At 42.6% G+C, this 24,256-nt stretch overlaps 1 protein-coding gene across 1 annotated transcript in view; it reads left to right on the top strand.

Moving 5' to 3' along the window:
* The window catches only part of LOC104402109 (receptor tyrosine-protein kinase erbB-4-like), a gene marked incomplete at its 5' end in the record, with an annotated part of 118,024 nt that overhangs the window by 6,409 nt on the left and 87,359 nt on the right, over positions 1 to 24,256 (top strand). Inside the window, one exon of the mRNA XM_010009896.1 lies at positions 14,069 to 14,254. Within this exon, the coding sequence (XP_010008198.1) occupies positions 14,069 to 14,254 (186 nt within the window). The remainder of the gene's footprint in view (positions 1 to 14,068; positions 14,255 to 24,256) is intronic.

The raw sequence follows: 24,256 nt of genomic DNA, 5'->3' as shown, positions 1-24,256 counted from the left end.
GAAAGAGAGTTGCCTACTACTGGTGATAGGGGAAATCTGAGACCCATTGAAATCAATGGGAGCTGTGAATTTGCCAGTGAATTCAGCAGAGCCAGGACTTCAGCTCTGGAATCATTCTTCCAAGTCTGCCACAGGTTTAAAGGAGAATCACATGCTTTAGTGGGTGACTGCTGGTATGAGTTATTCCTAGATGAGCTAGGAAGCATATTGAGAAGCTTCTTGTTGATGGCAATGGCAGAACATCTTAAAGTTCCTATTACATTATGACTCAGAAAACCTGCATAAGGTTTAGTAAATCTGTTAGTGGGAAGAAGATCAGGAAGGAGTATTAGTTTATTCACTGGAAAACATAGTTAATGGAAATTACTAAAAATTCTAATCAAATTCAAGATGTAGTTTGGCTGTAAAATGTATGCATATGAAGGAAACCTTTCAAAATGACATCTTGCATCACGACTTCTTTTTAAAGGTATGAGGTACACCAATAAAATGGTTGATACTTGTTGCTTTGGAATGTACATTTGATGTTTCATTACTGAAGCATGAAGGTATTGGCTTCTTTGTATGTGGTGTTGTTGTGAAGGTCAGGATCCCGTAGTTGCCACCACTTACTGGGAAATTGAACAGGCAAAAGATAGGTATACTAAGAAAAAATATTAGGCAGAGAAGCAGCGCCAAGAGTATCAAAGGTAGTACAGGAGAGTTCAGTTGGGAGACTTAGTCAGAAGCTCTTGGGATTTGTGTTTCCATTATGAATGTTCTGCTCGTTATGATACCATGGGTCTCTAGCTCTTGGCATTGTGCTTTGCATTAGATCTGGATCTGAGCAGAAATGCTTTCCTTCAGATTTGTACTTTCCCAGGACTTAAATGCTTTGTATCTGGATGTGGGCCTTTAGGAGAGCAATCTTAGGCACTTCAGTAAAAAATTCTATAGAATACTGTAATTTTGGGGACTCGCCTTCGAACACGATAGTTCCTGCAGGTGCTAGTATTCTCCTGCAAAACCAGTGGATTGTGTGACTTAAGGCAGAGGAGAAGATGTTACCTGTGCAGGAACAGATCCTGCTGGAGAGGTAGGCTACAGCTGATGGGCCTTGTAATTACACACAGTGAGAAACAGCCTTCCTTAAATGTCAGAAAAGTGACTGGGATACTGGAATGCTTTGCAGAGTCTTTCTGACATTCAGATGCAAAATGCAGAAATAAAACTGATAAAACTTGGGAAAATGGAAGATGGAATTATTGAATAATGCTTGATATGTTATGAGAAGAAGCTGACACAGATACCCAGTTTTATAGCAGACTTGGGCACACAGAACTGGGCCACTAGTGCTGACTAACCACTAAAAGAAACGGAAAGCCTGTATTTAAGAAACTTCATACTGCTTTGTGTTTTTTCCTTTGTGCCTCCAGCTCACATTAGCAATAGAAAAAAGCATACATTAATGTTTAAGTTCCTAAAGGCAGTGCTTATGCCAGAATGTTGCCACAGTGATAAAAAATGCAGGTTTTTATGGGACCTCTGTTAATAAAAAAGAGGTACTGTTTCCACAGGCTTAACTGTAATGCATCCCAAACAAGCCATCACTAGTTCGAGGTTAATGGTAAGGTTTCAGGAGAAGACTAAAGAAGAAATGTCTTGATATTTAAGTCAGAGGAGCTGGCTGTAAAACTGCATGTATATGCTGGCTAATCATTTCCAAAGTACACTTGTCTGTGATTTAGTTCAGTGCCAGATGGATAGGCCATTACATCCCAGTTTTTTCCTGAAAGCAGGCTGATGGGGCTGTGTGTGAGCTCCAGCACATGCTGCAACTCACAGATCAGCAACAATGCACAAAGTGAGCAAGAGCAAAGGGCCCTGGAGGATCAACGCATCGTATTTGTCATACTTGGGTTTATGCTGCCAAAGTGCCAAGTCAGCTTAAGAGATAACAAGGGGGTTTGTGTTGTAGCGAGGAAAAAAATCCAACACTGTTTTATACGTACAAATATACACACTGTGTCCATTTTTAATAGACCTTGAAGGGTACAGAAGCACAGGCTTACAGAAGCCAAACTTGAAGTATACTTCTGGAGTATCTTTCATCTTCAAGATGCTGTAGTTCAGGATACTTCTCCCTTAGTGATAACCCTTAAAAAATTAAGTGTTTTCCATGTCTCAGTGCTGATCCAGACACCTCTGATACATCAGCAACTGTCACAGATTAATAAAAATGAAATAATTAACGTCTGTTCATTTTAATATTCTGCATATTATTTACAAGTGATAGTCAAGTGTCCCTATTGCTGCTTGTCACATAGTTGGAGTGGAAGAAATAAAACAAGGAAATCTGGTACACGACTCGGTTGCTTATCCTCTTTGTAATACTCTGCTGATACCTTTTATACTTCAGTGCAATAACTAGGACAAATAGCTAGAGCTGAGGTCACAGTGTGGCTGGCAGTCCACCGAGCAGTAATTGCTGGTTTGAAATGCTTGGTCCTTCAATACTGAAACTACAGTTCCAAAAGGAAAAGGTTTCACAGAGCAATATTTTCTGTATTAACTTTGGTGTTGCTTCCCATTGTAATATACAGCATTGCTTGGACCTACTCAGATCAGAAGACCTTTGTGCTGTGAAACGTGGTGAGCTTGTCCCTGCCCTGAAAGGCTTTCAGTCAGGCTAAAAACAACAGATAAAGGCTAGAGAAACTGTTATTTGTATTATATCTGTTTCTAGATGGGACTAGGCTGTGAATTGGAACACAGATTTTATCACCTCTAAGCTAATTGTTTATTGGGTTTTTTATTAACTTTTATTTTGAGTCATGTTCTGGTTTTAAATTGGCTTGGAGTGTTTACTTAGAAAAGCAGATACTGTATGAGGTTTGTTTTCAGACAAAACTGTTTTATCTGCTTACCAACCAATAACGTGTCTACAGCGTTCTTTTCAAACACTTCTTGTTAGCAGCCAGTGCTTTCCCCCAAGTCAGGTATTTTAAAGAAGCTGGATGACACTTGAGAGAAGGCAAATTGTGTATTAGCAACAGAAGAGAGAGAATGGAGTTACCTCTTGCTTACTTATAACGTGATTACAATTGTATCCTGAAGATTTCTGCTTTATACAGAATATCAGCCTTTTAATTACATAGACAAATATGCATTGTACAAAATAGAATTACATGGGTTTCAGAGAGACCAGGGCCTGTTGCTGTCTTAATGCTTTACATGACAAAAGATATAAAAATGTTTCAACAAATACAGCTATGTAGTTTTTGAGCTGTGCTGAGAGATTGCAGCTGTATTGTGTTTGCTCAACATGAGCTTCAGAGGCATTCCTTGCTCGACTTGCATAGCTAAGTTCTGTTACATAGAGCTGTATAAAAGCAAAGGTAGGAAACGGCCAAATTAAATTAGAGTTTATATGATGGATATGTAAGACCTCAATAAACATGGAACAGTTCCCCAGGCTTCAATTTACTGAGTTGAGGTAATGTCAGTGGATAGGCAACCCCCTGACTGAATCTATTAGGAAATGTTCCTGGTGTTGAGGATGTCTTCTGGCTAGGCAGTGCCTTTTGATGGAGTTCAGTGGCATGATTTGTGTATGTATATGAAAGCAGAATTTAGCTCTTTGTATGTTTTCTGATGCCAAGCAAATTGTTGTTATTTAAATTGTTGTTCGTTTAGGTCAGTGGCTACAGTCACCTGCTAAAAATAGAAGTCCTCTGAGAAGTTATTTTAGTAATGAAAGTGTTTGGAAAGAAATGGGGTTTGAAATGAGGAAAGAAAGTGTTTTTCCTTAGTTAAATGTTTTCTTGGCAAGATATTGAACAAACATTTCTTGGTAAAATATGTTAATTTGTAGGAGCTAAAAGGGTGAGTTTCTGCTGAAGCTTTTCAGTGGGAGATAAATTCCAGTGAATTCCTCAGCTAGGAGGTGTCTTAGAAATATGATAGTGATTGAAATACCTCTTTTGTCATTTTCTGAATGAACTCTGGTGGGTTTCTGTTTTGAAGCCATTGGCTGTTTCACAAGTCAGACTCTGTTTATTAGGCAGGAATGCTGGCAAATCCAAATTGCAATATTACATGTTTTTTCATGTGTGATTAAGTTGTGGACAGCCAGGAGAAGGAGTGGGGGGATTGGGCGTTTTTGCTTTAGCTGAGTACAGGATGGGGAACGTTTTCCAGTGCTGCCTCTTCTCTGAGGAGCTGAATGCCATCTCCTGCCTGATTTTAAGCAGAGCAAGGAGGTGCTTCTGGTTCCTCTGTGACTAATCTATCAGGTGAGAGCACAATTTACATTCTTGACAGTGCTGTCATTCAGATGAGAACATAGATGTGAGTGAAACTCTAGACTGCCTAGTTATTGATGTCATGTTGGTGACAGCTTGGCAAGCTCTCAGAGTGTCCCAGAGCTCCAGAAAGTGGCTTAAACTATGTTCTGTCAACATAGACATGTTTCTAGCTCAAGTAGAACTTGCACATCAGCCCTCTGGTCTGCCGTTGATCTGGTGCTGGAAAAGTGAGTGACACTCGCTCTGCTTATGTAGCCAGGGGGTCCAGCTTTTCTGGTTGTGCTTCATTTGCCTGAAGTTCCTCTGGCAGTGTCACTGAGAGCCTTTTTTTGACCTCTTCCCTAGACCACTGGCTGTTGAAAAGCAGATTCACCCCAGTCTTGTCACAGTTTACTGTAGGAAATGCTAGGAAAAGAGGTTTGGGGTTTGACTTGTAGAATCCTTTTAGTTGAATAGACCTTTGGCAGTTCTGGATCTCAATACCATGCCATCATACCAGCATAGTTAAATGTTCCAGGGATTGTGGTAATTCACAAAGGAGAATGGAAGTATAACATAAATTATTCTTTTTCCCTATCTGTACCACTCTGAAATTACAGATTATTTATGAAATAGGCATTCTCTCCTGCAATACTGCAGGTTTAAGTGGTGCTTGTCCATAGCTTTATGTTCTTGGGTTCTATACTTCAGTAAGATCTTGCCTTTACAAGAGTGTCTACACACCCACAAATGCAAACTAATAAATACAGTTGTATTTATTGATTTGTCTGAGGCTTTTTTATTGGTAACAGACAGTTGGCCACTCATTCATGCAGGTTTGTTCTTGGAGTTGTTTAGCTCACCCTGACAGAAGTCTGAGCCTGAATATGGCCACACATTGAAGATCAGTCAGTATTTGATGTGGGGGTTATTGCCAGGGATGTGAGCTACCTTTGCTCTCCTTTGGCGCTGACTTCCTAATTTCTGGCCATTTTTCAGAGCCAGGGTACTGAACTGGGTGGGCATCATCCCACGGGTGGCCATGGAAGGGGATGGAGGAGCCATCCCGGCTTGCAGCCACTTGCTTATCCCACCCTGCCCCAGCGGGACTAGGGAGAAACCAGGAGGAACAGGAGAAAATCCTGGGTCAAAATATGGATAGGGAAACTGCTCACTGATGGCTGTCATGGGCAAAACAGGCTTGACTTGGGGAATTTAATTTATTGCCAATTAACATAAATATTTAATAGCTAACTCAGTATCAGCAAACAGAAAAACCCAATCCCACATTAAAACGTATGTGGAAAAAACCCACCTATCCCCCCTTTGCCTGGCCCTACTCCAGTCAGCTCTTCCTGGCTGGTTGCTGCCTGTGGCAGCTCTGTGCTGCTCAGGGCAGCCCCAGCCTCTTCCCCCTGCAGCACCTCTGCTACCACAGCCCTGCCATGTGCACCCAGTGCTCCCAATATCTGCTATTTAGTGTCCTAAAGTTGGGCAGAATCAATCCAGCAGCAGGGGTAAGGACCACATCACTGGATGGAGAAGAACTTGTCCAGGATGGAGTTCTGCCATGGCAGGTGAAGCACAGGGCAGAGCCTGGCCTTGCAGCAGCTGGGAGAGATGATGCAGGTGGAAGGTGTATGGATTTTGGTGGTGGCAGAGATCTTTTAAGCATTTTTTACCAAGGCTTTTAATTTCATCTTCAGGAGAAGAGTAGGTCAATAAGATGGTAAAAGAAAGAACAAGAGAAGTAGAGAAGAAAAAGGTGGAGGACGAACTGTAGAAACTCAGGAGAAAATAGCAGGCAGAGTGATACTGAAAGGAAGAAAGCTCTGTACCACAGGCAGTGTGTGATGGCTTTTGATGACTTTGTGGTTCACTGATGCCAGCTTGTTCAAAATAAAATCTAACAGTGAACCAAACAGTCCAATGAAACTTTTATTTTGTTCAAATACCGTGATCCCTTTGCAGTGTTTGAGTCCTGAGTGTGATGCTCTTATGCAGCTGAATACAGATGAGGGAAACATGGAGATGCGTCTACTTTGAATTCTCAGTTGTGGGAGATGAAATACCTGGGTTATGCACAAAACGTATCTTTGATTAAAACAACTCTTAATGTTGATGGTACACTTGATGAAATTGTTTGTCTGATGCTATCCCTTTAAATTGATCTTGAAGGAGGAAGGAGCTTTGGGGGTGTGATTATAAAGTGAAGCTTCTCAGTGATACCAGAAAACTTCAAAGCAATGCCCCAAGACTCCTCAGAAAGGAGCGAGATCTTGATGGATATTTCTTCCCCCGCCTCTATCAGTCATGCTCTAGACCTTGCCATCACTCATCTTAAATGAAAAATCAAAGCAATAATTCCCTCCTCCTGAAAGGAATCTGCAGCTAAGGCTGAACATGTTTATACGCTGGTCAGTGGTAAGGTCTGTTTGAAAGGATTGCTTTATTAGACTGTACGTTTAGAACTTCAGATATCTTTACTAGTGGCATGAAAACAGTAAGAAACAAATCACTTCTGACAGGCTATTCTGAAATAATGCCACATGCCACAAACTGTAAGTAAAACATTTGTCAGAATATGATACAATGCTTTTTACAGAGAGGTGTGCACACTGGTAAAGTACTTGCACCCGCTCTGCAGGGTGGCCAGTCTGAAACCCACTGTTACTTCTCCTGGCATCTTTCAATGGAAACATTACTGGTTGCTGAGGTCCTGAACTCTTGACTGGTTTTGCATAAAAGTGAACTGAAAATGGGCTAGATTGTGCTTTCTCATCACCAAGCTCGATGTTTTCAGGCAGAGTTCACAGACAGGATGGTGGGAGTTGTCTCCCGACTGGATGTTTGATGAAAGATCTTCACTTTGCTGCTTGTGCATAGAGGTCTCTTCCTTTAGACTTGAGATTCCTCCTCAGCTGTCTAACATGGAATCTGATGAATTGGGAGACTTGCTTGGTACGAAGTCAGCAGGGAGAAGTAAGAAGCATATGGTATGTGGGTTATACAAAATGCATCTCCTACCCTTTCAAACACTTAAGCATGTGCTTAACTATAAGCATTTGAGCCCTGATGGAGTCAGATGGTTGCCCATGCCCTCAGTGTTTGCAGGACAGGGATCACAGTACTGTTTCTTGTTTGCTTGTTTTTAATTTATTTTGTATTGCTTCAAGATATATAGAGAGCCAGACTCACTTCTATAATCGCGTGAAGGTATCTATTCCTGCATGGATAGGACCTACTGCTTCTCTAAGGTGGACACAGAATATTTGACCCAGCAGTCTGTAAGCGTCACCTTCAAGAGGGAGAGCTTTCAGACCCCTGAACTGAGATAGTTTCAGCTAAGTGTTTGGAGGAGAGTGGAAATTGAATCACATGCGGCAATCACGTGCATTCGAATTAAGTGTCAAGAGTGCAGTCTGGACCTCTGCAGTGTTGAGTCAGTAAGACTACGTACCCTCTCTGCTGTGTGCAAGTGCTGTGACAAGCAAAGGAGCCTCAGGGGGTATGCCTGTTCTGAGAAATGCAGCACATTTAAACACACACACCACCTCCAGAAAAGGCTGTGCACCCACTTAGCAGTGCCTCAGCCAGAGACCTCTCCTTCCTCCCCTTTCCTCCCCAGCGTGTCTGCTCCTAGTAAGTATACAACAGTTCATGGAAAAGCAGCTGTGGTAGTTGATGCTGTTGCTGTCCCACTGTTGCTGCTGTACCACTGTGGGCTCTGATACCCTGCTGGTCCCTATCACTTCGTCCTTCATTTCATTTTTGGAAATGGCTGAGACATTTCAACAGAAGCTTTCCAGAGAGTATCTGCCCAAGTGGTGAAAAATTGCAGCAATGCTGTAGAGCAATTGAAAACAGAATCTTGCATAGGAAATACAGGGGAAATATAACAGTGGGGATCATTATCATATGATAAATGTGGCCATGGAGGTTGCTGTGTGTATATGGTGTGCTGTCTCTCAGTTTAAGTACTTGTGCAGACTCCATAGGCTAAGTCAACTATAACCTCAAAGATGTCTAAGACCTCACAAACAAAAGGCATTAGAAATATGCTGGGCTGTCATTGGATATGCCCTGAATTGGGTCAGACCTGCATTCCAGACAGGTGGTTGCCTTGGCCATCCAAAACACTGTAAAATTAATGTAAAAAGCAGTCTATTCACTGTAGTATCTCCTGTTAGCCTGTTAGCACAGCTTCTGCTTTCAGGAAAATGCACAGCACAGTATGAAGTCAGCTTTTAAGTGCATTTATTTACTCTTGTAGATTAGGAATAACAGAAGGACTGTGCTTTTCTGGCTTGTTTTGTAATGTTGGAGGGCATTTTATGGTGAGCACAGTTAGCAGCAGCAGGTGAGGAAACCAAAGATTTTTCAGACTTTGTCCCTGCTTACTGAACTCTTTATTGGTTATGTATGTTCATCTGGAGCAGTGACATTGCCCCTGGGCTTGCTGAATTGGGGCAGCAGGTCTGTGATGTTTCTCCTGCACTGGCTCTGCAGGATAGCACATGTACGTAGAGCACTAAAAGGTGACATTGGTTACCTGTAAGTTAGCTTCTCCTGGTACTCTGTGGTATGGCCTTGGGTGCTCAGGAAGCTCAAGTGTTAAAGGAAAGCTCTTTGGAAGGAGTATCTTTTCCCCTCTGCTAGATATTTAAATCTGATATGAGGAGATCATCAATATTGCTTCAAATGCTAATTCTCTTGCAAGGTGAAGTGTTCAGCATCAAGCAGATGAGGTTATCAAGCACTGCAATAGAAGCTGCTGGGGTCCACCACACAGGGCACGACTCTTAATGACACGACCTGTTAACGTCTTTCAGAGCCTTTCGTAAGCAGCTGAGGAAAGGTCTCTTGATCTGTACTGATGTTCAGATTTTCTTTAGAGCGTGGTTGTGGACTCGTCAGGGTGATGGCTTACTATTAGATCTGCCTGTTTCCAGGACCCCAGGGGTCTCTGAGTTGTCTTCTCTAGCACAGATTCCCAGCCTGGTTTGAGTTGAAGGGACCTTAAAGCTCATCCAGTTCCAACCCCTGCCATGGGCAGGGACACCTTCCACTAGAGCAGGTTGCTCCAAGCCCCTGTGTCCAACCTGGCCTTGAACACTGCCAGGGATGGAGCATTTACCCTGGCAGTCTTCAAGGTCAGGTTGGATGGAGTCTTGGGTAACATGGTCTAGTGTGACGTGTCCCTGCCCATGGCTGGGGGCTTGGAACCAAATGATCCTAAGGTCCTTTACAACCCAAACCATTCTATGATCATGGTGGCTAACAGTTATAATTGTCAGCAGTAACACGTCAAGGTAGGAAAGGGGGAAGTAAATATCGTCTTATAAGATGTGCTGCAGGTGTTACTCAGAGCACCCTTTCTTAGTCTGAAGAATTGTTTTATCTTTCTCACCCTGGAAGGCTGAAATGAAAACCCTGCTTTAGTTGGATTTTGAGTTACTTTTCAGAAATCACAGTTAAATTGAAGGCATTTCAAACATGACTGCAGGAAACAGAGTTAGGCAGGATTTTCAAAGCTATTCAAGGAATGAAGGCAACTTAAATGACCTGTGAGAAGCTAGTGTCTAGTTCCCTTCATCATCTGTGTTGACAAGTGCTTTTAGCCTGGATGTAATCCTGCACTGTATCGTTACAGTGGTGGCCACCTCTCGTGAGTTAACTAAGCTCTACCTATCTAAGCATGTTTTGGCAGTCTGAGGGTTTCTTCTGGCCTCTTGCTGTGAGTTAGCAATTGGATCTCCTCAGACCCCCGTTGACATAGCTGTGCTGGCAGAAACCACAGTCCCAGGTCTGGTGATGGCTGACTGGGACCTGTGATCTCCCCCTTCTTCTCAGGTATGCTACTGTGTTACTAAATACACACGACAGCTCAGTGTAAAACATTAAAATAACATTTATGTCTTGTTTAATATAGAATTGTGTAAATAAATCACGGGAGTTGAGCTTAACGTGGCAGTAACTCAGCCACACTCAAAAGGGATAGCAGAGAGGAATGATCAATGTGACATGGTTTCTGTATACAAACTGGCATATCTGAAAGTATAATACCGAGTTGAACATGGGAGGCTCAACTGATGTCACTTGCTATTCTCTGTGGTGAGGCTGGTGGGACACAACAATGGCCCTGCCAAGCTACCTGTGGGATTAGCTGCCTTCTGCATCAGAGCCTTTCTTTACCAGCCTTCCCCTAGGAAATTAACACCATAAGCACTGCTGTGTATAGAATGTACATACACAGCCTTGGTTTTAAGTAACTCATTTGAGACCTTGTAGTGTCCTAGCCTCAGCTGATCAGGGTCCACCATAGACTGCAAAATGCATCCTAGAGATAAGGGCAAGCTGAGGTCTACAACTGCTACCTGTGCTTAAGCTGGCTGGTTTATGGCTGCCACACACTGCTGTGATATTTAATGCCTGAGTAGCAACAGTGTAAAGAAACTCCAGGAAGAGATTTGGTTTGGCTGGTGAGTTACCCTTATGATAAGACTTGTTGCTCCTGCAGATCGATAAAGGAGGGTGTCTGATGTCCAACAAGAGCCTTTCAAAACTGTCACCACTCCTGTCCTTTCTGAGATGCTAGTATGAGCACATGATGTTACAAAGTCTCCTGGGGAAAGATAAAATACCATATCTTAATTATTTCTCTCTCCCCCTTCCCTTTTTTATTTCAACCTTCAAAGGATTTTTTGCTGGAGAGAAAGATAAAGCGATTTGGGGCACAATTCCTACCTCTGCTCGAGACTTCCTGTGTGACTGTGGGTAGTAGGTTGTGCTTTTCTGTACCTCAGTTTCCTCTCCACTAAATCACAATAAGCCGTATTTTTGTGCCAGTAGAGTATAGAGACAAGATCTGCAGATATGAGGCTCCCAAAAGATGTGGGAAATTGCAGAGGCTGGTTTTGAAAGATGCCAGCGTCGACAGCCAAGTCTGTGAGATTTGGTGCCTTACCTGATTAAATGTTCTACCAGATGTAATTGAGAACCAGGCTGTGGAGCACCTGAGGGCCATGGAGACTGTAGCTCCAGGGTCTTTCGTGTCCAATTAGATCTTAAAATGGGGACTTGTGTTTGTATTTGCTGAAGAGATTTTTGAAATGCTGCTAAGTCATAATGTTTCTGTTGCTGCCGTTTGTCTGTTTTGTGTAATTAGGCTCTAGCAGAAAAATTGCAATCTCTTTTACTTTGTGTCTGTGCTGTGCCAGATAGACATATCCCTGAATTTGGTTCTCCTGTAGATACAAGTTCAGTAAAAATGACAATACTTGTTACTAATGAGAATAACTATGTGAAGCCAGGATTCATGCTAAATTAGTATCCATTAGTGACTTAGATCTATAATGAAGGCTTCCTTGCTCTCTGTTGTGTATCTCAATTCATTACAGAGTAGTCCATAATATTAACAACAGTTTTGGTTTTTTCTGGAACTTTTGCCCAAAACTGTTAGAAGAATATGTGCTTTCCTGTAACATCAGAATGAGACAAATGGCACTGCTTGCTTCTGTTATTTTACAGAAGTGTCTTTCCTTTGGACTCAGATAGACTTGTAAATGGTAAGTAGCTGGAGACGAGTAAAGCACGTGCTGCAAAGCTTTCCATCTGCGAGCAAAAAGAATATATTGTTGCCTATATTCTGATCAGTCTCATTAAAGAGAAAAGTCCTCCTGCCCCAAGGTCCTAGAGAAAGTCTCACCTTTCCTCAGAGAGGGAAAGGGCAACAAGTACTGTTCCCTTTTGCATTTGCAGGAGAAAAAATGTGTGGGATAGAAAGAAAACAAGAGGCAGAGTAATTTTGCGCTCTGAAACTGGATAATGGCACCTGTCAACAGGTATTTATTCTGGTGGCCTCCAGTGACATTTTCTAGTGACAGCAGGAGGGAGGCTAAAATTGTTTCAAGGAGACCCTGTATCTGTGAGTTGAATGAGCAAGAACTGTATTAATTGGAACGTGAGTAAAACTACTGAAATCTAGATCTCTTTTCTGATTTGTTACTCGGAATCTTCCTCCAGTCATCCCATCAAATAGCCCCTATTTATTCATTTATTTATTTATTTTTCTTCACAGACATTTAGGAAGAAAAAGGAAAGAGATGCTCCCCCGATGGAGGCCATCTGCTCTTTTTTTTTGGGGGGGGGGGGGGGGAACCCTACAATTAGTGTCCTGTTCATCTTTTCATTTTAACAAAAAAAGAGAGGGAAAGAAAGAGAACTATTATGCAAATACTCTGCAATTTGGTTTCAAATATTCTTTGTACTATGATGAGCAATTTCCTTTAATACAAACTCAGCCTACTTGCCAGGACTTTTTTTTGCCTTAATATAGGGAAGGCAAAAACCCCCAAACTTTGATGAGTTGGGGGTATGCTACATTCCTCCAATGCCAACTTTTTCTCATCCTTTCTTTTCTTTCTTTGGCACTATTACAGCTGTTATTCTTTTAAGTTGTCAGAAAGCTGTCGTATGGGGGGGGTTGAGAAAGAAAAAGAACCAAAATAGCTTTACAAAGCCGCAGTTTCATCTCAGTTTTCATTGTTCCATTGCCATGATGAAGTGGTCTTGAAATGGAGGACTCAGTGAAAGAGAGAGAAAAGCTTTCTCTTTGCCTTTTTTGAATGCCAGTTGTTCGAGATGGCAGCATTACCTCTAAGAACAGGTGTGTAGGGTCTTTTATAGAGTGCTCCTGTGCTCCTTGTCAGTGTGAACTTTAGGGCCAAATAGCATAGCCAAGGTGAAGTCTTCTGGTCCTTGGTATTGGACAACTTAGCTCGCTAGCCAAAAACATCTGAAAACTTAAGATCTGGGAAATAGTGTAGAAGAAAGAAAGGAATATTTCCCGTTTACTCCGTGGACAGCTGAAGCATGGTAAAAACAGAAATAACTCATCTACTGGGTGAAGACTTGGGAAGAACAAGGAGCTGAGCTAAGAGGCTCAGATTAGAAAGCTGCTGCTTTCTGTAGTAGTCGACTTGTAGCAACAGGAGACGGGTAGGGCTGCTGCTGCTGGGCCGCTACTGGACCATCGCGATCACTAGTTTAGGCTGTTACTCTGCAACAGTCATAGAGATGGTAAATGGTCATATCTGAGGGCTTAATGGATCTGCTGACTTTCAGTAGGACTTATGAGCACCAGACACATTTGAAAAGCCTACACTAAACCTCCTGATTCTTAACCCTTTCCAGGTTGAACTTTGAGAAAGCTTCAGTTGACACATAAACGTTGTATGCTTAAGCCTATGAAATACTAAGCATAAAATCTGTGATCCACTAAAGCATTTTAGCACAGTTTAATCAAGTATCTTGCCAAATGAGCCTGACTGGCCATCTTCACTATACACGAGTGGACGAGTGGCATTGTTTGCTTGCATAAAAAAAACCCCAATGCCTGATGGATTGACCAAAAGTTGGGAAAATATATTCAAGAAACAAAATTAAGGGAAGTAAAACAAGACCAGTGAGACCTTTAAGCAAAGTCAAGTGTGTAACACTTAGATATTTGTTTCTGTGGCTGAAACATGTCAGGGAATATAGGGCAGTGCAGAACTTCTGATCTGAGCCTACAGTGGGTTTGTTCAGGTAGCCTGGCCTATGCGTGGGGATCATTACATCAAGCATACATTACATCAGACTGGATTTCGCCTAGGTATGCCTAGCACTGCATAAAACCACAGAAATCTGTGGTACTTTAGAGGACGCTGATCCCCTTTAGATACGCTGTGGGAGATGGGAAATCATCTTTGCCTAGAGCCTTTCAGCACGCTGGAGTAACTGGGTCACTTTTATCGTTATAGGAAGCTCTTATCATGGCCAGCATGGACCACCCTCACCTGGTGAGACTCCTGGGTGTCTGCTTGAGCCCGACCATTCAACTCGTCACTCAGCTGATGCCTCATGGCTGCCTGTTGGATTACGTTCATGAACATAAGGATAATATTGGCTCCCAGCTGCTGCTAAACTGGTGTGTCCAAATAGCTAAGGTATGTAATTCATGCTGTTCTTGTTGTGTCCTTTACGTAACTAACTGGGTAACACGACATGCAAAAAGAAGATACAAGAAAAACATTTGGGTTTTTGGTTTTGTCTGTGGTTTTTATTCAGGCATGGTTTTCTTTCCAAGAAGGATGGGTAGGTCTGGAAATATTTTGGCTGCTTACAGCATTATAGATTACTTGTTAATATGCAAACCAAAGTGTTTTTCTTGACTTTCTTTCCAACTCTGTGGTAGGAAGGGGTCCTTGGGGGTATGAAGTGGAGGAAGAAATGCCCTGTTAGACATCTGAGCCTAGGTACAGAATGATTTTCAGCCTCTTTTACTGTTCACTATTCATAGGTACTGATTTAACCTGATTGTAGTTTTCAACCTTTCTGAATCCGCATTGCCTGTTAAATTGTGATACACCATAAATTGTCTGCCCCCACGCTGCCAAGAAGATAAATATTCACTTCACGTCACTCCTTTGGGAACCATCATGGTTCTGCGGTGTTTAAGACCTATCACAACAGCTGAGGCTGGAGGGTAATATTGCTCCTCTCTGCAGAATGAGTAATCTCAAGGGCCGAATCCTGCTTTTCTTGCCATGATATAATGCTCTCTGCCTTCCTCCTGGGTTTTGGGAGCAAGAGTGAAGCTGTTGTCATTTAGACCCAGACTGTGATTCAGCTGAGGTGGAACAGAATATAGGTCATAAATGCAGCCCTAATGTAATCCTTGCACAGCGGTTTATCTATGGTTTAGGTATGTTTAGGTATTCGGTATTGTACTAAGCACAAGGTATTGCTGATCAGTTGTAATGATGGGAGTGCAGAGGGCCATAGTTTTTATCCGTTTTAAAGGCTTTTCTGTGCAACCAGATACGAATGGGAATCTGGAATCCACTTTTTATTTGCAGTTATATAGAAGTTACTTAAAGTTTTAGATTATTTTTGTGAAAATGCTTGTTACATACAAATGTGTGCCACAGACTGCAGTCTTACGTTAAATCTGCATCCTTAAGTGAATTTACTACATCTCTTATGAAATCTTCATTCAAGATGTAATGTTAAACTTTTGGCACTGGAGAGTAAGCTGGAGATTCAGCAATTGTTTTGCTGAACCAAATAGCAGCCATCAAGTAAACACTTGAGAAATTCATCCAGCCCTGACTTTCTGTTCAAGGAGAGGAGGGGTTTGAGCTTCATCATTAACAGGGACTATTTTCTTTCCAGGGTCAGACCCATTGCCAAACCTGCCGGAAGGCCACAGTAGATGAAATGATGCTGGGTAGAGGGGTTGATCCATAAAAGAGGTGGGGGGAATCCCAAACCCACATTCTGATGTTTGCAGCATTTTGTAGGTGTGTTAAGATCTGTGATTCTGCTGTGCGTGGTGGTAAAGCAGCCAGAGCTGTACAGAACATCGGAACACCCTGTTGGGGATTTGCAAAGGTTTATTTAGGGCTGTTACCAGACTGAGGAAGGTGGGGGAGAAAATACATATTCCTGTTTGAGTCCTTTCTCTCAACACAACCTCCTTCCCATCTGTTTCCATTCTCTTGATTGATAGTGGCTGTTAATATTTATTACAAAACATTTACACTGTGGCATATGTGAAAAGATAATCCACCTTTATTTTCACTTTGTGCATGTATATGGTCACTGACTCATTGGACTAATAGCTGTACTTGCTTTGCTGTGGACTTCATGTGGGCAGCTGATTTAATGATCCACAATAGAGGCTTACAGAGCTGACAGACCTGTGGGAGGGTCTGAGGAAGGCAGGTCATGGTTTTCCCACGGTGATTCTTACCAAAGTGAAACAGGTTCTAAGCTGATTTCCATTGTAAATGGTTTCAGTGTAATGTGGGGATTGAATTTGGGTGGACTGATTTGAAAATCATTGCCTGCCACTTTTCTTGATCACCGTGTGATGTGGGAGGAGAAGATGAGGTATTACAGACATTTGAGTTGAGATAGTGGCTAACCAAGCAGTGCAGAGAAGTGAGATTATACACGTAATATTAACTGAGAAAGTGTCAGGAAGAGAAAGGGAGTTTCTTTGTAACAAAAGCTGGGGTATTACTGAGGGGAATTTTAGTGAAGCGTATTGAAGTTTAGTTACATTCATCTTCTTCTGCATCACAATAATCTTAAGGTTAATTTTGCCTTGGCCTCCCATTACAGCATGAAGCTCATCCACTTGGCTACTCATAAGGGGGACAGCAGCAAGTGGCTGTTTCCTTGGAAAAGTGCAGTACCTTGTACACACAGCTGGGCTCTGAACTCTGGGCCATCACTGTTTGTCTGGATTATTTTCTCCTTGGTTTCTTCATGAGTCTCTTCCCCTTCTCTTGTTTTTCCTGCAGTGGTTGGTACTGGGCTTCAGAGAATCAGTGCACATCTGACAGGGAGTTCTGCATTTTGCTGCTTTTGTGTGCACAGTACTGGTAGGGATGGCTTGTTATACTCGAGGACATCACCACAGAAGACTACTTCCACACCATGCCAGTATGGTGCAATCCTAGTGTGGGAGTAGACTCCAAAGAATAAAAACATACCTTTTATTTTCTTCTTGTCTTTGGAGACCTTCAATGACAGTTGTGCATTGGAAATCCTCCCTGTCAGGTTGTAACTATATCTATATTATATAGGAAGCTATCAGTGAAGAGAGAAGAGAGATGGGGCATACGAGACTGTGCACACTACACAATGTATGAGAAATGCAAATGTTGCACAGAATGTCCTGCTGAATGCCTATTCCCTTGTGCTCTCTCAGATTGTAATGTCGATTGGGGTTAGAGGACATACACAAGAAAATGTTTCAGAACTGGTAGGAAAAATAATCTTTGAGATCACCAGGCAAGGAGTCCCTTTATCACAAAAAGGAATAAACGTGCTAGTCCCCTGCTAGCAGCAGGGGAGTAGTAATACTTGTTTTCCACTCATTTGAATGCCTATTCCCTTGTGCTCTCTCAGATTGTAATGTCGATTGGGGTTAGAGGACATACACAAGAAAATGTTTCAGAACTGGTAGGAAAAATAATCTTTGAGATCACCAGGCAAGGAGTCCCTTTATCACAAAAAGGAATAAACGTGCTAGTCCCCTGCTAGCAGCAGGGGAGTAGTAATACTTGTTTTCCACTCATTTGTCACATTTAACAGTGACTAGGAATCAGTCTGCAGCCTGCAAATAGGAAAGATTCGATTTGCCTGCAAATAAACAGGCCTCCAGAGGAATGAGTACAGAAGGTGGCTATTGCATCAAGCACGAGTTTCCATTCACTGTGGGAAAGGTCTGTGTATCCCATGTACCTGTATCCACTGTGCTCACATTGCAGGATCTGCCATACAGCTTGAGAATGTCTCTCCACATCTTGCTTTTCTAGATTTCAGGTAATGATTGGTTGTATCTTTCTGAAAGCTACCAAAAACCATGATTAGCAATGTAGTAATAGACAAAAATGATCAGTCACCTCCCAGTCCCGTTCTCTGCTCCCTGAAGCACTTTCTGGTGTCTTCTGTTGGATACATCTTTCTGTTCTCACCTTCCCTCTTTTTATGGTGAGAATTTTCCCCAAAAAGGACTAAAGGAATCGGGAACGCCTCCATTCCAAGCTCAGGCTGATTTTTAGAACGGTTTAAAATCAAGTTGCTGCTGCAATACAGTTCCTCCCTGCTGCGCTTTTCTCCATCTGCCAGTTTGCAGGCATTTATTTATCGAAGTCATTGCTTCAGAGTTCACTTGTTCTGCCAGGCTGTTTGTTTCCATATGCCTCAACTTCTGTACAACTAGATACAAAAACTAGTTAGGCTCTATGCCTGGTTGCCAACCTGCATATGGCTCTGGAGATCATTTGTGAAGGTTGACAATAGGGCAGTTATTAAGTATTATCTATTGCCAGTAGAAAAAACCTTGGATGCTTTTTCCTTTTGCTTATACAGATTGTGTTGAATTTATTCTGACTGTTGCATCATTGTAAGGTAATTGTGTTCTTCTTTCAGAAGCTGTAGCTTCTTATTTTGTGGATGAAAGTTATAAAAATAGAGTAGCCCCCAAGCATTCTGCATAAAGCAGGGTTGTTAGACAGCAGCTGTGTCTAAGGGAATTCTTCCCTTCTGCTTTACAGATACACAAGGCATCTCCTTGTGTCTTGCTTCTATGTGTACTGTCTCACTTAGGGACTGAATGTTCTGAGATTAGCACAGCGATTTTATGTGGAGTTTGACGTCCAGTAAAGCAGTAAACTATGCCCATGTATCAAGGTACTTCCGAGAGTGAGAGCAAGAATGACAATCTTCATGGCTTTAGGGTATGGAAGGATGAAATAATACTTCGTGGATGTCCATAGTTTTGTCTACTTGAGGAATGGATTAAGAATCAAATTCTGTAAGGTTAGCACAAGCCTAGAAGTGAATTCTCAGTAGGTGAATTACACCCTTCTCAGCCAGTGTATGACAGGTATAAATCACAGAATCCTGGAATGGTTTGAGTTGGAAGAGACCTTAAAGCTCATTCAGTTCCAACCCCCTGCCACGGGCAGGGACACCTTCCACTAGAGCAGGTTGCTCCAAGCCCCCGTGTCCAACCTGGCCTTAACCCCGGCCAGGGATGGGGCAGCCACAGCTTCTCTGGGCACCCTGTGCCAGCGCCTCAGCACCCTCAGAGGGAAGAGCTTCTGCCTTAGATCCAACCTAATTCTCCCCTGTTTTAAGTTTGAACCCATTACCCTTTGTCCTGTCACTACAGTCCCTGATGAAGAGTCCTTCTCCAGTATTCTTGTAGGCACCCTTCAGACACTGGAAGGCTGCTCCGAGGTCTCCATGCAGCAAAAAAAGGTACGATACATTGGCATTTCAATGTGTTTGATACCATTTTTCTCAGCAAGGGCTGCCCAGACACACTCCCTGGCAACGTGGAGGTGTGGGGGTGACATTCTTAAGAAAATGCATTCAAAAGAAGAAACATCTTGTGGATTCTAGTCAGAAAGCATTGGTTATGCTTTGCTGGTAGGTGAGGTTAACTGTAAGGCACCTGTATTTGAGGCTGTAACCTCTCACTGTTACTCTAGTGGAAAAATTAGCCTAGATCCTGTTGAAATTCTTTTCATGGGGCTTTATGCTGCTAGCCTCTCTCTCAAGGGCATACAGAAATGCATTTTTGCTTCAATAATGTTGCATACAACAGTTGCTAAATTCAGCATGGAAATTCAACCCAGGCAGGCCCATCTCCTGTTTTACTGTGTTGGTTTTGAGGTTTTTCTGGTATGGTTATGGTTTCACTCTGTGTCTGTTGATTTGCTTTACATCTGCAGCACTTTTGCTGGGCAGTGTTTGAATGCAGAGGAACTTTTCCTGCCCCAAAGAAGGTAAAGGAAGAGTGAGAAAGGAAGCGGTCTTCCACAAACAGAACAGCTTGCCCATGATCACATAGCCTGTGAAGAAGAGCTCAGCTCTCCTGGATCTTAGCCAGTGCCCCATTCTATTCTGCCCTGTATCCCCCAGGGGCTGCCAGACCTGTTTTTTGCATTCTGAACTGTAATAATTCATTCACAGCCCTTCAGAATACTAACAAGGTAAAGCCGAAGTAAGTTGATACAGTGGAATGTCATGGAAGGAAAATCAAGTACTTCAGGGGATTATTTTTTATACCTTTTCAATATAAAAGAATTCTCAAATTACCTTAACTAAAGCCCTGCACAGCAGCAGTTATCCAGGTATGCAGGAAAACAACATTTGAAAACACTCTAGGAAAGAAAAAGAGAGGGGAACTTGGGGATTGAATTTTAATGAAGCAGATGCACATTGTCAGTCCTGTTGAGTGTTATTCCAGCACACTTGCAGTCATAGGATCATTTAGGTTGGAAAAGACTTTTAAGATCATCAGGTCCAACTGTAAAACTAACACTGCCAAGTCTACCACTAAACCATGTCCCCTGAGTGCCACATCTACAGGTCTTTTAAATACCTCCCGGGATGGGGACTCCACAAGTTCCGTAGGCAGCCTGTTCCAATGATTGACAACCCTTTCAGTGAAGAAATCTTTCCTAATACCCAACCTAAACCTCCCCTGGCACAACTTGCGGCTGTTTCCTCTTGTCCTACTGCTTGTTGCCTGGGAGAAGAGACCAACTCCCACCTCACTACAACCTCCTTTCACAGAGTTGTAGAGAACAGTAAGGTGCCCCCCAGCCTCCTTTTCTTACTGCTTTAAGAATTCTCTACAGGCAGTGCAGATCTGTAGCTGGGGGTATCCATGAGCTGTCAAGCTAAAGGCACTTTGCAAAGGCTCCTTGCTGCTGCTTTCTGCTGTGCTGTTGTCCCTCCTTTTTAGCTGGTTCATGTTACTGGGCTCAGTGCCCTCCTGCAAATGGGCTTGTCTGCTGCCTCCTCCTGAAGCCTCTCTCCATGCCAGGCTTTTTAGAAAGGTGTATTTTGTTACTCCCCAGGGCAGTGCTTCTCAACTGGGTGTAAATTCACAGGCTATTTGGAATTCAAAGGATCTATATTGATTTATGCAACTGAGAAGCTGACCCGGAAGCTGGTGCAGCACTTGCCTCGCATCCAAAATCAAATGGTTTCGGCCTGTGCTCCTCATGTATGGGAGGGAGGGAGGCTCTGAGCATGGAGGGGAGAGGCAAATGAGGTCCCCTTGACTGTAGTGTGAGGAGAAGAGCCTTTCTCATCCACCAAGACTTGATAGATTAGGAATGACTCGTTAGAGACAGCTTTTGTTATTTTGCTGCAGATGTGATGAGAGAGAAGCTGTGTGAAGTGGGAGGAATTGGGGGTGGCTGGACAGGTTGGGAAGAGGTGGAGGATAGTGGCTGTGGTTCAAGGTCTTTCTTTTTCATTAAAGAAGCCTACCCTGCAGCTCAGTGACTATTCCATCATGGAGTGAACAAAGGAGTTTAATGACAGTCATCTATCAGCTGTCCACATTTTAAGCTTCAAGATGTCTCTATTCCCAGAGCTCCTTGCTATGACAAGGCTAATTGTATAATTATAATGCTATACCAACCCCTCCTGACGTGCTCACACTGGCAAGGACCAGGGCTAAGGGCTGTGATAATTATCACTGCAAGCAAGTACATTAGCATAAATGTAGTTTACTAATGGGGCTGCTTTATTAGGATGTGCAGCGTATAGAAGAGTAGGATCCAAACCAAGGGCTATGAAATTAAAGTCACACTGAAACAAGGCTTTAATTGTGTGGAGGCCCAAAATCCAAATAGGTGGGAAAAGTATCATTTTACTCTCCTGAACCCCTCTGTGCAGGTTTCTTATCTTATTCATATTCATCCTGACCATTTCCCTCACTCTGCTGGAAAGCTTTGATATCCCCAGATGGCAGATTGAAATGAAGGGCCCTTTTTCTGGTGTAGCCGAAGAGCTCTCACTGAAAGAGGGTTTGCCATCAAGTCTCAGAGGGGAATTACCTCACCTTGCCCATACCCTAAGACTTTTTTGGTACCTGCTGGGCAGCTTCCTGGGTTACAGAAGTTCATTTGAACTCGGGAAGCCCTCGCAACACAATACAAGTGGATCTTGTAGAATTCTGTATCCGAGCTTTTAAGAGGTGGAAGGGGACAGTTTTCTTTGTTGCTGTGGTTAACTGGGCTGTCTGGGGTTTTTGTAAGGCACTGAAGAAGTTTCTTTCGTTTGTCTCAGATATTAAGTTTTGGGGTATTTTTCCACCCAACACAGACTTTGTTCATCTTGTCTGACCTTCCATGCTCAGATTCATGTGGGCACAATTGAGTGCAGGCATTACTAGAATGCTCATACATAGGATCAGGGCCTGGTGACTCTCTTCTTGACTGTTAGTTGCTGTGGCTGGAAATAATTCTCCAAATAAACCAGGGAATTTGATTCTAGTAAAAATAATTGCAGCATCTCTGCACTTCGCATGTTTCCTCGGAGGACACAGTACTCCATGTTTTCTCACATAGTTACATACCTATTTGTGGAGACATCCATGCAGTTCCCTCCCTTCTTCACCAGTTATTTCACCTGGAGTACTGAGCTGCTTTAGTAACTTCTTTATCTTTTCTACCAAATACAGTTGTCGATGGGAGAAGCTTCCTGTGAAAAGTACTAACATGAAGGCGGGCACAATAAAATTCATCAACTTAAATGCTGAACCAGTTTTTTTCATTCCTTTCATTTCTTTCTCCTCTCATCTCAGACTGATTGTCCACTCACCAAATTCATACTCTTTCTTTCTCTGTATTTTGTCCTTTGCTTTCTTTACTCCTGTCTTTCCTGTACTTTTACAGTGTCTTGTGTCAACCTCAGTTTCATGTTGCTCTTTCTTCAGAGTTGTCATTTCTTCTTTGTTCTCATTCTCTGGCTGCTTGGCTCCCTCTAGCTGGTACCCATCCAGTGCTCTAAAAGGGCACAGGAGCATCATGCCTGCCACCCACCAGAGTTTTTACGTTGTTGTGTCTCATCACAGGGTTTGAAGAGCACCTCAATTTTCTGATTTCTCTCATAATAATGCATTTGGTTTTGAGGGTTTTAACACTGGCTAACTGATGACTCCATGAACCCCGTGGGTTATTCTGGGGGAAGGATATTTGAATGTGGAAAACTGCATCAGAATCACAGGAACAAAAATGTAAGCTTGGGTTTATATAAAAATTGTAGAGATATCTTTCTGCCAGCTTTGTGCTCTTACCTCTGACCCTCAAGGGCTCTTTTGCATGCTGTAATAACCTCAGTATGATAGCGTTAGAGTCGTTTGTGGTCTCCAGCGTGTGTGTATTTGGTCATTAGCTCTAGAGCTGGGTGGAATGACTCAACCTTTGAAGGTGACTCTCTCCACTCAGGACCCTGTCTGGAAGACAAGCGTAGGCAAACCCTGTAGCTTTCTAACAGCTTAATTTGCAGGGGGATAAATGTGAAGGGTGCGGGCAATGACAAGGTCACACAAAGCAGGCACTGGAGGACTAAGCTAAGGTTGGAACTACCAACACAAGCGTGGCTGATTTCTGCACAGTATCTTACATATTGTGTGAGCAAGCTGCACCCCTCTGTATTTAGTAAGGTCCTGGGAGCAGGGTGTTAACTGGCTTTCCACTTGTCAGCGACCAGGAGATGTTTAGAGTGGGTAGTAATCATTCTTTCTCCAGTCTTAATCTGATGATTCCTGGATTATTTAGGTTTCCTCTTCTCTTCCCCCCAAAATCCAGTGTTCCGTGGTTCATGGTTGTTGGAAAAAAGCAGAGAGGCAGATTTTCCAGCCATTTACAAATCATAGCAGCCTTTGCAAAGGCACAAAAATGAGCAATTTATTGCACAGAGATAGACGAGTTACTGTTTTGTTAAATGAAAGGTGCACTTAGCACTGACATTTATAGGCCTCTGATATTGGGGACCTGACAGCTGGAGACTACAGACACCCAAAAGGTTGGCTTTGCCTGAGCATACCAGCTTATCATCAAGTACTCTGAGCTGCACTGGGGGGAAAAAGAAACAAAAACCTTAGTTTTTTTTCCTAGCAGTCCCTGACAGACTGGCTTGGGAAAGCATTATTGAAAACCACTCCTAAATCAAATTCAAGATATTATAGGAGTGCTTACCTAGGGTCTGTCAGGATTTCCATTATAAGCCCATATTCTTCAGGTCTATAACTTGACCATAAAATTCCGCTCTGGACTGTGACTTGGCACAAAATGTCACAGCCCAAAGCATTTTTATTATTACTATTATTCAAGAGATATATGTATTTGGCTGGTTTTGAGTTGCTGGAGTTCAGAAACAAAAGCTGGATTTTTCTCTGTGTGTACCCATAAATTAAAATGCTTTTTTCCCTAGTGAGTACTTGTCTTTCAACACTGTCTTTTATAAGATAACTTATCCAGCTTGGGTAACTATTAAAAATGGATGACCAAAACACTGGTGTTTAAAGTCAGGACCCCCCACATTTTTGCCGAGTAGCACAATATGCATGTGCCCTATAAAATCCTACTCCTAAACCCACGTAAGAGTCTTCAGGAAACTCT

This window comes from Nestor notabilis, unplaced genomic scaffold (assembly GCF_000696875.1).
Source record: "Nestor notabilis isolate BGI_N333 unplaced genomic scaffold, ASM69687v1 scaffold8062, whole genome shotgun sequence".
In the NCBI taxonomy this organism is placed as follows: Eukaryota; Metazoa; Chordata; class Aves; order Psittaciformes; family Psittacidae; genus Nestor; species Nestor notabilis.
The sequence above is the reverse complement of the archived record's forward strand: the minus strand, read 5'-3'. Positions and strand labels throughout refer to the sequence as shown.